At 29.3% G+C, this 16,170-nt stretch overlaps 1 protein-coding gene across 1 annotated transcript in view; it reads left to right on the forward strand.

The window, feature by feature from the left end:
- Positions 1-13,792, forward strand: part of LOC118193042 (acyl-CoA-binding domain-containing protein 5-like) — a 62,081-nt gene extending 48,289 nt beyond the window's left edge. Inside the window, exons 6-8 of the mRNA XM_035364081.2 lie at positions 3,958-4,054; positions 4,163-4,371; positions 9,710-13,792. Of these exons, the coding sequence (XP_035219972.1) occupies positions 3,958-4,054; positions 4,163-4,371; positions 9,710-9,808 (405 nt within the window). The 3' untranslated portion in view covers positions 9,809-13,792. The remainder of the gene's footprint in view (positions 1-3,957; positions 4,055-4,162; positions 4,372-9,709) is intronic.
- The last annotated feature ends 2,378 nt before the right edge of the window (positions 13,793-16,170 follow it).

Raw genomic sequence — 16,170 nt, forward strand, 5'->3', positions numbered from 1 at the left:
AAAAAAAAAAAAAACCCCTCAGTAAAGTATGGACAAAAAACTCGGTGATTGCTCTTTGACATTAAAAAAAAAAGTTTTTCGTGAAAGCATGTTTTGTTTTTTGGTACATGCGTAGACCAACATTGCATGTTTTGCACATGTATCTTGTTCTGTGAGGTTTCTCCCTTGTTCTACAAAATGTACACTGGCACAATTTGCATTTTACTGGCATATGTCTCTTTTCATCAGGCCTCTTTTCATTGGCTTTAGTGCAGATCCTTTGTTTTCCATTTGTACTTATTTTATTCATATTTCATTCCAAAATATTTTAAATTTAAATAAAATTTTTATGCAATTTCTATTTTTAATTATAGCAAAATATATTTACATTATATTTAAACCACACACAATTTATAAAATCACAATATCAGCATAGGAAGCAAGTGTTTTGAACTCGGAGAAAAATCTCTGGAAAGGCATTTTCATTGGGCAAGTGCATATATTATTTAGTAATAAAATAACTCTGTCGTTTCAGAGCCTCTTATCTATTATCTGGGTAAAAATAAGCACTCCTAAGCACCATTGTGAAGAGCAGTGGTTTCAGGGCACAACCACTGAGCCTTCAGAGCATTGTGACACAGTGCTCTAGTGGCTTTAATTGTTGCTATATTTTTTATTGTTTATGATAGAAATGATGATGTGCGAAGAATAACTTTTGAAATTTAAAGTTGCTTACATTAATAAAAGGAAGTTATTTTGTGTCCTTGAAAGCAAATTTTAAAATGCATCGGATTTTAAGTACTAAGACCTAAAGAATGTATGGTTCTGAAGTTATTTTGTGTTATTTAGAGGTAAAAGATAAGTAATCAATCAATTTTCACTTGAAAATTTCGAAAAGGAGAGGGGGAAAAAATTTGTGGTTTCAGGGTGAGACCAGAGGTTAATATTGCAAGTGGAGTTACTTTATTTATGCAAGTATATTTGGATATAATCATGGTCTCTTTCTTTTGCATCTGCCATACTTTAATTCGGCACATAAAATTATATGAACTGATTAAATTCTGCAGATAATATGAGTATGTAAATTGTTATTTTCAAACAGATTATATGTATTCTAAAACAACGGTTATATAAAGTTTTTGATTACCTTAAAAATGTTTTCTGTAGCTAAAACGTCAACTAACTTCATCTGAATAAAAAACTAGCAGTTGCAAAATCCAGCTAATAAAAAGCTTCAATATATCAGAAATTGGAAATAAATAATGAAATATAAACATTTTACTCTGCTGTTATAAATAATTTCTTTATACTGCACTAAATTTTTAATAGATATTAATCAAATGTAAATATAAAATTAGAAAAAAAAAAGCTGAATTCATTTAATTACCTAAACACTCTATATAATATTATAGATGTAAAATACTTTGCTAGAGGTTATCATTAAGAACGCATGTTTTCAAATGTTTGCTTTTATGTACGAATCCTACAAAAACGTATTTTATTTAATTTTCATTCCTACATAGCACAAAGTTCTTTTTAAAACATAATATCTTGCTTATAAGCATTTTGCATTATGATTAACATAACAATTTTTCCTTCATAAGCTATTGGCTCATTTATAACTAAATATGTGTACTTTAATCATTTTTACAATACATTTCAATTTTCTTTCACCTCTGTGCATTTAATTAATTATAAATTTTTCTTTTGTAATTCCTTTCCTTGATTTAAATTTAAAGAGTTTTTAATTATTTGTTTCATGTTATTTAATTATCAGTTAGGATTATTCCTTCAGGGAAAAAAAAATCATTTGTTGATTTAAACTAAATGCATATTGTATACTCACTTAGTTTAGCATCTGATAATGAAGGTAAGAAATCTCAGATAATTTTTATGTTTTATGATCTCATTATTATTGGCATGCTAAACCATTGTATGGAAAGATATTTGCAAGTCTGTTTTGGAATTGGGTTTTTAACCCCCATCAAAGCAGCTTACACAGCCTAATAGCAAAAAGCAGCTTTCAAAGCAGAAAATATTCACATGTTATAAACCTAAAAATATGATGGGTATTGGGTAGTACAAATTATTTTTTGCAAAAAATCTCTCATTGCAATTATTTTACATTACAATACTTGTCTTTAAGTTCTATTTTTACTTAGTTCTATTAGTTGGCCCCTTGATATTCTGGCCTAGTTCAACAGTTTTCAACCACACCTTTGTAGCACAGCCTAGTTATAGTTTCATTATCTAAAACAAATTTATAATGAATCACCAATAATAAATAAATAAGGAATGATAACATCATCTCTTCATTCATGCCATCTTAAAATATCCCCCTGTTTGTTACTTGATTTGTTTTGGGCAACCTTGAAAATCTCCATGAGTTCTGAGTCAGACTTAAATGTCAATGATGATGGAATTTGGTCTTTGCAGTATTTAATATGTGTCTTCTCTCAACCTTATACTATTTTCTTGAAAAGGTTCATCATGAAGTTTCCTGTTAATAATTTTTTAGTGCCAAAACTATGCTACTCTGATAAAAAACTTCATAATAGCATGCACTGAATCCTTGGGTATGCTAAATTTATGAGCAAGCACTCAACATGAGATTTTTAGATTTACAGAAGTAGTTCCATGTACTTTTCCTATTAGCTCCTGAGAGTGATCACAATCTTTACACAGCTCGCCTTCGAATTACCATTAATGTCTTCTCTCTTATCTTTGAAAACAATTGGTCAGCATGAAAACCTATATACCATAGATAATTGCTCTTATAAACTTGGTACTTGCATACAAGATTGTCTGTGAAATCTTTGTTTAGTTTAATAGTAATCAGTTTTAGAACAATAATTTTTATAAAATATTTCTCTTTTTAGTGAACTTAATATTGTATCGTAAATTTTACATGGCACTGCTAATTTTAAAACAGATTTGGTTTCTTTCTAGACAGATTGTACTAGTTGTGATATTAAATAATACTTTTTTCTGTGAATCTTTGCTGATTGTAATGATTATGAGAAAGTATAAAATTTTATTAAAAAAATAGTATTAATAAAAATTACATGAGTCCCCCCCCTGTAAAAAAGTTAATATTCTATAAAACACATTTCCAAAGTTGCAGATATGTGAAAGAAATTTTGTTTGGTGAAGAAAGATAATACTGTATTGTTTTGAATATGAAAAGTTCTAATATATGAGATGATTTAGCACTTTTTTTAATGTTTTTCAAGAAAAGAGCTATGTGAGCTAGTTTTCGCATGTGTTAGCTTAATGGGTTGAAGACATTCTGCAAGAAAAGTAGTTTAATTGTACTATCAAGGGGCCAACTAATAGAACTAAGTAAAAATAGAACTTAAAGACAAGTATTGTAATGTAAAATAATTGCAATGAGAGATTTTTTGCAAAAAATAATTTATACTACCCAATACCCATTATATTTTTAGGTTTATAACATGTGAATATTTTCTGCTTCGAAAGCTGCTTTTTGCTATTAGGCTGTGTAAGCTGCTTTGATGGGGGTTAAAAACCCAATTCCAAAACAGACTTGCAAATATCTTTCCATACAATGGTTTAGCATGCCAATAATAATGAGATCATAAAACATAAAAATTATCTGAGATTTCTTACCTTCATTATCAGATGCTAAACTAAGTGAGTATACAATATGCATTTAGTTTAAATCAACAAATGATTTTTTTTCCCTGGAGGAATAATCCTAACTAACTGATAATTAAATAGTACTTACTTTAAAATAAAATTAATATGTTTTTATTTAATCAAGAAATAAATATAAAATTGTAATCATACCTTTTTAATGTTTTAGGCTATATGTGTATGTAATGAGTATGATTTGCAAAAAGTCATTTGGAGTATATTATCATACATTAAGGCAATAAATGAATTTGGGTTTATGTGTTAAGAGTGAAAAAGAAAAGGATGATTTATAAATCATTACTTTCATTATTTTTATTGCAGGTGAAATGTAAATATGACCTAGAGTCTTCATTAAAAAAATCTAAACATGACAACCTGAGACAGAGTATTTCTAGAAAAAATTCACAATTGTATTCAGGTTAGTAAAAACTCTGCTTTCTTATTACTTAAGATGGTATAAATTTAAAGCTTTATTGCAATATATCTTGCACATAATGTTAAGTTTGTTTTCATATTTCTTTCACAGCCACAGAATTTATGCCATCTTTTGTCAAAACTGATGGTATTGATGTCTTTAAAACCAACAGCAGAGTCTTAAGGAATAGTACATTGCCATCTCAGAAAGACCTTTTCATGTTAACTCTCACAAATATGCAAAACTCTATGGAAGATATTGTCAAAAAGCTTGATGACCTGGTGATTTTAGCCAAAACCTTTAACGCTGGAATTCAAGAGGTATCTTAAACATCATTAAACATTATTTCAGCTATTTTCTAGATATTAAAAGAAACGCATATGCATATGTAAGATAAAAAATATAAAAGCAAACTTCTAAATTTAATTCACTATAACCTCTTTTTTTTTTTTTTTTTTTTTTTTTTAGTTTCATTTGGGAACTTAATTTCTCTGTCCTAAAAATAGCGCTGTAAGTCTAAACTGCGTCATTCAAATGAATCATGCGATCTTACGTAAACCTTAATGCAGATGCGTCTTGACCAATCACCAAATTGCAAACCAAAACTTTTCTCTTTTGTGTGCTTCCGTCTTGCATAACTATGCACTTCAGCTTTTGCTCTCTACTGTGCTAAGATGTAATTTCGCCTTAGTTGTAATAGATTCAGGAGCAGAAATTTTGATCTCGTAGAATGCTGATTCCATAATGACTAGGAAATAGGAGGTGAAGACAGATTAAATCTTCATTTTCATTTTTAGCAACATGTTGCGGCTACACACAAGTTGGCACATTAAATGTGCCTGTTCCAAAACAACAATGTCGACTAATACAGAAGCAATAACCACTGTCGACGCTGCAAAATTTCAGTTTCTTATTTTTGACGGATCAAAAAGTAACTTTCCTATTGACAAATACATTCTGCTGTTTGAAAAAAAAATGTACCGCTAAAAATATTCAGAATAAAGATAAAACCGTCATCTTTGCAGACTGTTTAAGAGGAGAAGACCTAGCGTATTACTTAAGAGACTGCTAAGAGAAAGATTGAGAAGTAGTGAAAGACAATTTTCAGACGTACTTTTCCAGTGCAGAGACAGTGACTTTTAATGATTTTGTGTCTATTACTTATGATAAATTTAAGAACATTGACGTATATTTCCACAACAAATTAAGACTCACATCCAGTTTGATGTTAAATGATGCTACGATAGTTGAGGCCCTCAATCAGGGTCTTCCGGAATTACAGAGGATGTTGCTCTCTATACAGGAAATAAATTCACCAAAGGATTGGATTGAAACTGCAAGAAAATTATTTCCGGTTTCAATGTCGCTGGATGGATTAGAAAATTCAAGTAGTGATAACAAATTTGTTGTTCCAAGCCAAACTGTACCCAAATATTATCCCAGGCCAGTGCAACAGTATCAAAATTTTAGAACTGTGAGGCTCCGCTCTTCTCAATATCCATACAGGCCTTTTAGTTATCAACAAGCACCGTCCCGGCCTTTTCAATATCAGTATAGGCTGCTTAATTATCAACAAAATCTGACTTTAAATTATTATAATACAGTGCCTAAAATTGAAGAAAGGAAATGATCTTATTTTAAAGTTAATGTCCGAATAGGACAACAAACTGTTCCAGCCATTATCAATACAAGTTCTCACGTAAACATTTTACCTTGTAATATTTTTAAGGGCATTGATAAAAATTTTCAAGAAATCAAATATAAATATAATAATAAGTTAGTTTCTCTCTCTAGTCAAATTCGTGTAGAAAAAATTATTAAAATATCATGTAAAATAGGTAAACTCACTAATGATATTATATTTTATGTGGTAAATTCATATTTGAACTATTTATTACTACCTTCACCTTGTGTTTCATTGTTCAAATTGCAATTGAATTTTTATAATTATCAAGTTTATCGGTTTGGAAAACAGGTAAGAAAAATGTTAAACTAGATTAGTTTGTTTCAAAATAATTTTGTATGTAAAAATGATATCACTGCTAAACAACCTGGTAAATATTTTGAAAATAATGAAAATTTTGTATGTAAAAGTGATATTAGTATTAAAAATTCTGGTAATTATTTTGAAAATAGTGAAAATTCTGATAGTAAGTTACAAAAATTGTTGAATAGTTATAATCATATATTTGCTAAAAGTAAATATGATTTTGGTTGTATAAAGATTGAACCCCCAGAGTTGTATTAACTTCTGAATTATCAATAGCCTATAGACCATATAGAGCATCTCCTAAGGATAATAGTGAAATTAAAAAACAAATAGATGAGTTGTTAAATGCTGGAATCATTAAACCTGCTTATAGTCCTTATGCTGCTCCTGTAACTTATAAGTGTGATGAACAAGCAAAAAGTAGATTGTGCATTGATTATAGAAAGCTTAATCAAATTACAAAAACTGATTCTGAGTCTATTTCTAAAATTGATGCTGTATTAGATCAATTGGCAAATGCAAAAATTTTCCCTACATTGGATTTAGCATCAGGCTATTGGCATATAAAATTAAATGAAAAAGATACTGAAAAGTTAGCATTTACTACAAATTTTGTACTTTATGAGTTTACTAGATTACCTTTTGGTTGGAAGAGTTCTCCAGCTGTTTTAAGAGCTCTTCGACAAATTTTAAACAAATATCAGATTCAATTTGCTTTAAATTATTTTGATGATATTATAGTATTTTCTCCAAGTTTTGCTGAATATTTAAACCATCTTAAAATAATATTTGATATATGTGAAAAAGAAAATATAAAATTAAAACAATCTAAATGTAATTTTGCAAAAGAAAAAATAAATTTCCTAGGATATGAAATTCAAGCAGGTAAATACCAGCCCAGTAATGCAAATAGAAATAGAGGTCATTAAGAAATTGCAACCCTCTAAAAATGTCAAAGAGTTGCAAAGATTTTTAGGAAGTACTATTAATGTATATCATAAATTTATTCAAAATTATGCTAAAATTAGAGCTCCTTTAACAAATTTACTTAAGAAGGATACCCCCCTAGAAATGGACTAATGAATGTCAAATAGCTTTTCAAAAATTAAAAGATGCATTAATTTCTAGACCTATTTTAACTTTGTTTAATCCTAAATATCCTTGTCATGTATTTGTTGATGCCTCTAAAGAAGCTTCTCTTTCCCTGTGCTGCTAGGACCTATGCTGCTACGCTTCTCATCATGCTTTCTTTGTTAGAATAAGTTATGATGCATTAATGCATCATAACTTATTCTATTATTCTTATTCAACTATTAGTTAAAATACTCTTATTTAGTAATGAATAAATGATCTACAGTGATAATTGAATTAAAGATATGGAATAAAGATGCACAGTTAAAAGCTAAATCATTTTTGTGTTTTCATTGGATTTTTCCTTACCACTCTGCAAAAGCCATGCCTGAACTTTGATGCCAAGCTTTACCATGACTGCTAAAATATCACATTATTTATTTAGTTTTTGTATGTTTCATAATTATATATCTCGTGTTTTGCTGTTCTAATGCTTTTTCTCTCAAAAAGGCTTCTCTATCACTTTGCCTTTTTCTTTTGAAAGGGGAGTGGGTAAGATAAAAAATATGAAAGCAAACTTCTAAATTTAATTCACTATAAACTCTTATATTTTTGTATTTCATTTGGGAACTTCATCTCTCTGTCCTAAAAATAGCGCTGTACGTCTAAACTGCATCATTCAAATAAATCATGCGATCTTACGTAACCCTTGATGCAGATGCCTCTTGACCAATCACCAAATGCAAACCAAAAGTTTTCTCTTCACATGCTTCTATCTTGCATAGCTACGCACTTTAGCTTTTGCTCTCTACTGTGCTAAGATGTAATTTCGCTGGCTTGCTTTCTATCTCAATAATATCAAAGATGTAAATCTTTTGTGGAAAGTCATGACTGGAGTGCCAAGTGATTGTGGCCGTGAATATCAGTTGCAAATAAAAATGGAATTGGAATCACCTCGACTGCCAAGTGCTTTAGATATTACCAAGTTAACATTATTAGCAGACTACGCAATCAAAATTCTTCTTCAATATGGATCTAAGCATGCATTGACACTGCTCCAGCTTTTCCTTGTGCTCTTATTATTTCTTATATATAGATATATCCATGACTAAAAACATATGTAAAGAGGTATAAAAGATGAAAAAAATATTATTGACAAAACGAAAATGTTATTATCAAAATGTGCAAGAATACAAACAGTAAAAAAAATTATCACTAAAATAAATCACTTGAAGAATGCTATCAGAAAATGTCATGTCTGTACTACTTTGCAAATGCAATTAAGCCTAGATTTAAGTAACTGTGTGAATATGTAAAATTTATCTATTTTATCTGAAATGCAAATTATCCTATAAATTTTGTTTTTAATATACATTACAATGAAAGACAGACATCTGGAGAAAGTCAGCATTCTCTGGTGAATGTCAATATTCACATAATCTCTTTGTATATGTCTGAAGTATTTGCTAAATATCCTTATTTCTCACTCACACAGGCAAATATCAATATTCTCCATTCACTGGTGGTGAATGCTGAGTAAAAATATTTTTGTTTGATTTTTATATTATACTTTGTTATTAAAACATATTATGATATGTATCAAAATAGAAAAAGCCTAAGTAACAGCACATGTAAATAAATTGTTGAACTTAAAACAAACTGTACATTCTAAATGAGGGAAAAAAAATAATACCAATAATAAACTTATTTATTTATGTGAGTGTAGTTATACAATCTTATTTATTGCAATGAGGAAAAAAAAAATAGTACCAATAATAAACTTATTTATTTATGTGAGTGTAGTTATACAATCTTATTTATTGCAACAACTTAAACTGTTATGACACTTTGAATTGCACAAGAGTCCCTTGTTTTTATAACACCTGTCTGTCTTCTCAGCTTCTCATTGTAACCTCCACCACAGCATATCTGTGCTTGTTGATATAACCGGTGATTTTCCAAATGTATAAGTATGCAACCAAATATTCGATCTTTCATATGTATTGACATTCACCAGACAATGTTAACATTCTCCAATTTTGGTCTTTCATGGTAATATGTACATTAGTAAATTTACTTATTTTATTTCTTATCCGACTACTGTTTTCATTTGTAAGAAAGTAATCAAGGTGCTGTTTGCTAAAGCATGGATTATGTATTGTACAATTTGGATGGCAGGATTAGCTTGTAAAATTTAGGAAAGGGAAATTAAAAGTTTGAAATTCAGATTGAAGCTATTTTTCAAAAATGTTGGCATATGGATTGAAATCAATCTTTTTTTCAGCTTTCTAGCTCTAGTTTAATATATCTAGCTAGCTAACTAGAGTAAATATCTGTAGTTAAATGCATTTTCCTAACTCTAGTTAAAATAAGTAAGATGTGCATTTTATTCAGCTTCAGATGCTTATTTATGTAAATCTTGTGACTCCATATTGTGTTTTCTCAAAAAGCAAAAATGTATTTAAGAAATGCATTTTTTGAAATTGAAGTGTGAGTTTTTAAAAACTATTTTAATAAAATTATGCGTTTCGTGTTTCATGTTTATTTTATAATTTTTTTTTTTTCTTTTATCTAATAATCTTATGTATCTTTGGCAGGTTACAAATGAAAACAAGAACTCAGAATGTGATGATTTAACCACAGCAAGCACAACATTTGCATTTTTATGGCCTATAATAGTGCAGCTATTTTTTTAATTATTTGTATAGAACTTTAGATGCTGAAGTTACTTATGAATGGTATCTTCAAGCTACTACAACTAGATATTTGTTATATTAGCATATTTGTGATTTTACTTTTAGATATACATACAACATTTATTTCATTAAGTTATACATGTATCATAAACTGTTACGTTTCATTCATTTTTCATGTTTTAATTATTTTTCTGATTATGTATAAACATTTTGTTTGTTCATGTTTGCTTGAGAATAGAATCGTTTTAAATTAATCTTTCAGATTTAACATCATTTTAATTTTATCTATTTATGCATAATATTTTGGCAGGCAAGCACAAGAATGACAAAGAAGGCTCTAGCTTTGAAGGTTCCACATCTTTATTCATTTCTCACTGCAGATCATTTTTTTACTTTAGATTAAGTTCTCCAAAATTACATATTCAATAGTGATTTAAATAAATAAGATTAACTTGAAATTTACTGCATCACACTATTCGAACAAAGGGAGACAGATGGGAAGAGCGGCAGCAAAGGTCTGATAGCAGCAGGAGGAAAAGACAGTCTGACGAAAAATGGCACGAACTCTGTATTTATGCCAGCTGTTATATAACATGCCAGAATGTTCTCGAAAGTAATGGTCTAGGGAAAGATCCTAAAATTGCGTAATGTAAATTATAAAAATATGATGGCTTTGCTCTGAGTGAACAGGCAACCTATAATTAACTTTCCACAATTTTAGGATCTTCCCTTAGAGCAGTACTTTTGAGAACATTCTGGCATGTTATATAACAGCTGTTATAAATACAGAGTTTGCGCCATTTTTTGTCAGAATGCTTTCTCCTCCTGCTGCTATCAGACCTTTGCTGCCGCACTTCCCATCCCTTTTTGTTCGAATAGTATGATGCACTAAATTTCAAGTTAATCTTATTTAGTTTAAATCACTATTGAATATGTAATTTTGGAGAATTTAAAGTAAAAATGATCTGCAGTGAGAAATGAATAAAGATGTAGAACCTTCAAAGCTAGAGCCTTCTTTGTCATTCCTGTGCTTGCCTACCAAAATATTACAGTATTTTTGGCATCATATTTTCTTTTGAAGAGCAAAAAATACTGAGTGATAGGAAAATCTGCTGACTTTGGATCAAAAACGGAAACTGGAACTTTTCTATATTTACCATTGCAATTTCACTTTGTTGTTCATTTGCCATCTTGGTTTGTGCTCTCGTTTTCATACCAATTGACGCACTATGCAAATGACAATCCTTGACTTACTTTATGGCATAGCAATGTAAGTTAGAAGTGCATTCAACGAAGAGCACAGCAGTAAGAAGTATCTAGATGTCTTCACTCATTAGATGAAAACCATAAATTAGCTAGCACAGCACTCAATCTTAGCAGACATTATCATAATGTGCTACGTCCCTCATATCATCATGTTATAATGGTCAATGAATTGTTGACAGTTCATTGGAGTATTCACCACATTAAACAGGAATCCTACTGGCTCAAAAATACTGTAATATTTTGGTAGGTAAGCACAGGAATGACAAAGAAGGCTCTTAGCTTTGGAGGTTCCACATCTTTATTCAGTTCTCACCACAGATCATTTTTATTTTAGATTAAATTCTCCAAAATTACATATTCAATAGTGATTTAAATTAAATAAGATTAACTTGAAATTTACTGCATCATACTATTCAAACAAAGGGAGACAGATGGGAAGAGCGGTAGCAAAGATCTGATAGCAGCAGGAGGGGAAAGCAGTCTGACAAAAATTGGCGCGAACTCTATTTATACCAGCAAGATGTAAAATATAAAAAATACAATGGCTTTGTGAGAACAGGAAACCTGTAATTAACTTTTCGCAATTTTAGGATGTTATATAACATGTGTCTTTTCTTACTGAATCTAGTTAATTAAAACTACATGACAAACATCATCATGAACTTCGTCATCGTGAACATCATCATGAAGGGAAAATATGATTTATAGTTGCTAAATCGCCATCACTAGTTTTGTCATATTAACAAGTAAATTACAGTTCACAAATATTACTGATTTCCATACTGTAATGTTTTCCCAATGATACAATCAGTTATTCAAATTGATTGCTGGTTCATTTAATACAGGCCCAGCTAACAGATGTTGTATACTGTATATATTTTTCAATTCTGGTCCCATATAAAACAAATATTGTGGAATTTCTTTCTTAGTCTTGTTAAACATATTGCAGTTAATTAGAAAGTGTGCTTCCTGCTGATTGTTAGCATTTAAGAACTGAAAAAAATGTAGCAGATTTTGAAGTTTTCTCCTCCCCCCCCCTCAAACATGTAGAATATTTAACAACTGAAAATGAAGAGTATCTATTTACTTTAAATTATATATAAAATGTAAATATTAGCTGTAAATTTTTATAAAATGGTATTGTAGGTCTGCTATATGTAAAATTTCACATTTTTTACAGAGAGATTTGTAGTATTTTTCTTATGGAAAAACAGAGCTTTTCTTTGCATGTAATATTGTTCTATTATTATTTTTGTGTACTTGTATTTAACCTTTTGCACTTCATTGGCTTTGTTACAGAGACATAACTATTAAACATCATACATCTGTGGTGAGTGGTGAAATATGTTTTATCCATTATGAAAATCAAACCCATAAAAAATACTGTTAGTATTAAATGGTTTCAACCACTTGGATCAGTTTCAATGATGAGTAAAAACAAAATATTTCATAAAGAATACATTTTACATTAGTGCTAAAATTAATGAAAAATGTTGTGTTGGAATTAATTGTTACACATTCCAAAAAGAATCAATGAATATGAAGGGTTTAAATGAAAATAGTTCTATGATTTCCATAGTTTATAGTTCAACTAGTTTATAGGAAAAGCACTAGTCCACCCTTATCTGTGTCTCTCTGTAATCTGTTCAAGAAAATACTGTATTAAGAAGATTATACTGAAATATCTTCAATATTTTGGTCATAATAATTAGAACTATAGTTTCAAGAGTAATTATTTTATTTATTGATGTTTCAATAAATGAAATGTGACTATTTAAAATTAACTATTATATAGACTTTCCTTTCAGATGTGATTTCAAAAATGTAACAAAATTTAACAGTGTAGAAATTTAATTTCAAACTAATATTTCTTTTGCTTTAATCTGTAAATCTGTACTTTTTGCAGTAGAACAAACACTCTTATATGTATTACAAATATAAAGAAAATTATCGATGCATTATATCAATTACCACAAGTTAGATAGTTTTGTGATTATTCAATTCCACATTTTTCTTTCTCTCAGCAAAATAGGTTTCTTCTTTTTCCATCACTGCTTTCTATATCTGATCTAATTTGTCCATCTTTAAATTATTTTATATCCTTACATAAAAAAAAAAAGAGTTTTTTCATAGTAAAAAATATCATGATTGCAACTAATTGAACTTACTGGGATATTGTTTAATCCAGTCTGTTAAGGTTGCAAGTATTAAAAGGGCCCTGCCATGCATAAATAAGCTGAATTTTTGAAATCTTGCATGCTTTAAAATTCAAATTCAGCAATAAATTAATTGCAGTGTTATAAAATATCAAAACACAATCACACTTTGCTATATTTGGTGTTCATTTGCCGATATTGTTGCAAAAATAATAAAGCTGAAATCAGTGCTGTCTTTTCTTTGATAGAATGTGTAATTTTACCATCGTATTATCGCTGTGCATTCCTTCAGACATAATGACATGACAACAGTGTCCCTGGACACAGCTTTCATTGCTGCTGCTAAACTGAGACATTCATGATATAACATCAACATTCAAAAAGCCTTCGATTTATCCTACTGTGATAATGCATATAATGATTTAATAATAAAATCTTGGTTTCTGCTTTGTTCTTCAGGTTCATATGTAACTTATAATGTCTGATAAAATTTCTTTTTATATGTACTGTATGTTAGATAATTTGAAGATGAATCTGAAATAAATTATTGTCAGAAGAGAAATTTTTGTATAGTTAATGCAATAAAAACACTGATTAATTGATCACAGCAAAGCACTTGGAAAAAATAGCTACTTAAGCATTAGAAATGATACAACAAATGTTATGTTGTAAAAATGAAACCAAGTTTTATTTTGCATATTTTACAGGGAGCATTGCATTGTTTTGGAGCACTGCGTTTATGTGTATTATTATTATCATTTAGCAGAATTTGAGAGACTGAAAGTACAGATTTATTTACGTCAGATTTATTGTAATAATACTCAAGTAAAATAAGAACATTTAAAATCATATTCTCAGAATTATAAATGCTATGAAACCACGTGAGCTAAGTGTAAATTGAGAAAATACTTGAGTTAAACATGTGTGTTTAGAAACTAAACATACATGTTTAACTCAAGACATTTAAAAAATTTTTAGTCACCACAGCTCTGACAACAAAAAATAGCATGATAATGTCATAATTGCATAGCAGTAGCATCGCACAGGATGTTGCAGACATTATATTGTCTTTAAGATGCCCAGATGTGGATGTCCGCGAAATTCTTTACTTTTGTGATTGTCACAAAGACGTTGATTTCATATCTGTACCTGCATTTCCTTTCACGCAAAGACATTGCTATCACACCTTTACAAACCACATTCTTGTTGCACAAACATAGGATGTTACGTTGTAATGACATCATACAGTGACATTTTAGTGACACCAAATTAAATCTTTTTTTTTTTTTTTTTTTTTTTTAATTTTGAGTGTTAAATAGGTAAACTTATTAGTTCTTATTAATAACTTGTTAGTTCTGTAATTTACCTTTTTGGGATTGTTGCAAAGCCTTGCTTTTTTTACAAATGTAGTCAGTTGTATTGTACCATTGTGTTTATTAAAATATTTAAATTTCTTAATTCACTGTTTCTAAATTCGGGTGTATATCTACTTACTTGTTATTTGGAACATCTGAATAAAGTGCATATTCAGTATAAAACTATGTATTTTAACAAACTGTTAATTAAATAAGAATGATTTTAAAATGGTGAACTTAAATAAGAGCTTCAGTTATGTTCAGATCTCTCAGCATACAATATAATTGGCCTAATAATATAAGCATCATTATGAATAATTGTCTTGATAATTCATAATGATGCTTATATTATTATGTTAATTATATTTTATGCTGAAAGCTTGTATAGCTTGATTTTAATTATTCCTGTATATAAAATCTGAAGTTTAGAAAATAGATTTTGCATGAGTCCCCTTTCTTTCAATGATCTGTTATGAAACAGAAATTCTGTAATTTAATGCATATGTTAAATTAAAAGTTTCGTCTACAGATTCATATAAAAATATTCTCTTGATAAATCAGAGTATAGTAAAGTATCATTATTTATTTAAACTGAACATATATTGCTTTGCTTTTACATGTTGAGTTTTAAATATTTTTCATTTCATCAAACATTACGTTTTAGCCATTATTCAAATTTGCTGTCCTTTTCTCCCATGTTTCCTCGCAATATGCATTGTCTACAAAATTCATTATTTTAATTACCTGCTGCTGTGGTAACTTTATATGAAATGTTGATTTTTATTCTTTTCTAGGTGTACCAGAGTTCGACTAATTAATGGCACCAAAAAACTTTGATAACTCAAAAAAGTCGAATTCCACGTAACTAACATAACAGTGAAGGTATATGTGTTGGTATTATAATAGAAAACTTTAATACTAAAATGCATTCACATTATTTGATGCACAACTATCAGAGTCGGAACAGGATATGGTAAGTGAGGCACTTGTCTCATCCTTATCAATGGAGAATATGTCATCCAGATACGGAATTGAGGACGTTTAACAGCCTTGAAATGTTTGTGCCATTAATTTGCTGAAGGAGCATTTTAAGCCCATATAGCATCCTTAAGAGACGATAAGTGCCAAAAGAAGTTACAAATGCGTTAAGTTATTGTGCCTTGAAACATAATGGAATCTGCCAATAACCCTTTGTTAAATCGAATATTTAGCCGAAGTTACAGTCTCAACCCTTTCTTCAGTATTCGGTAAGGGGGAAAACTTGGTCATAATTACTTGATTTAAATATCTTTAATCAATACAATGCCAATGGTCTTTGTTCGACGCCTCTGCTAAAGTAATAGGGGAGGTGTAATCCGACTCATCGATTTCAATTATTTTCATATCCAGCATTCTCTGGATTTCTGATTTTTGATAGAAATTACTTAAATGTCAGATATATTTTATAGTATAGTTGAAAGAAATAAGCAAAACACAAATGTGTGTTACATGTTTAGTTAGTCAAGTTAACAAACATGTAACATGCATTTGTGTTTTGCTTATTTCTTTCTACTATATTACAAAATACAATATCTGCCATTTAAGT

This window comes from Stegodyphus dumicola, chromosome 4 (assembly GCF_044657685.1).
Source record: "Stegodyphus dumicola isolate Sdum_Otavi_A_Nest chromosome 4, ASM4465768v1".
Classification (NCBI taxonomy): domain Eukaryota; kingdom Metazoa; phylum Arthropoda; class Arachnida; order Araneae; family Eresidae; genus Stegodyphus; species Stegodyphus dumicola.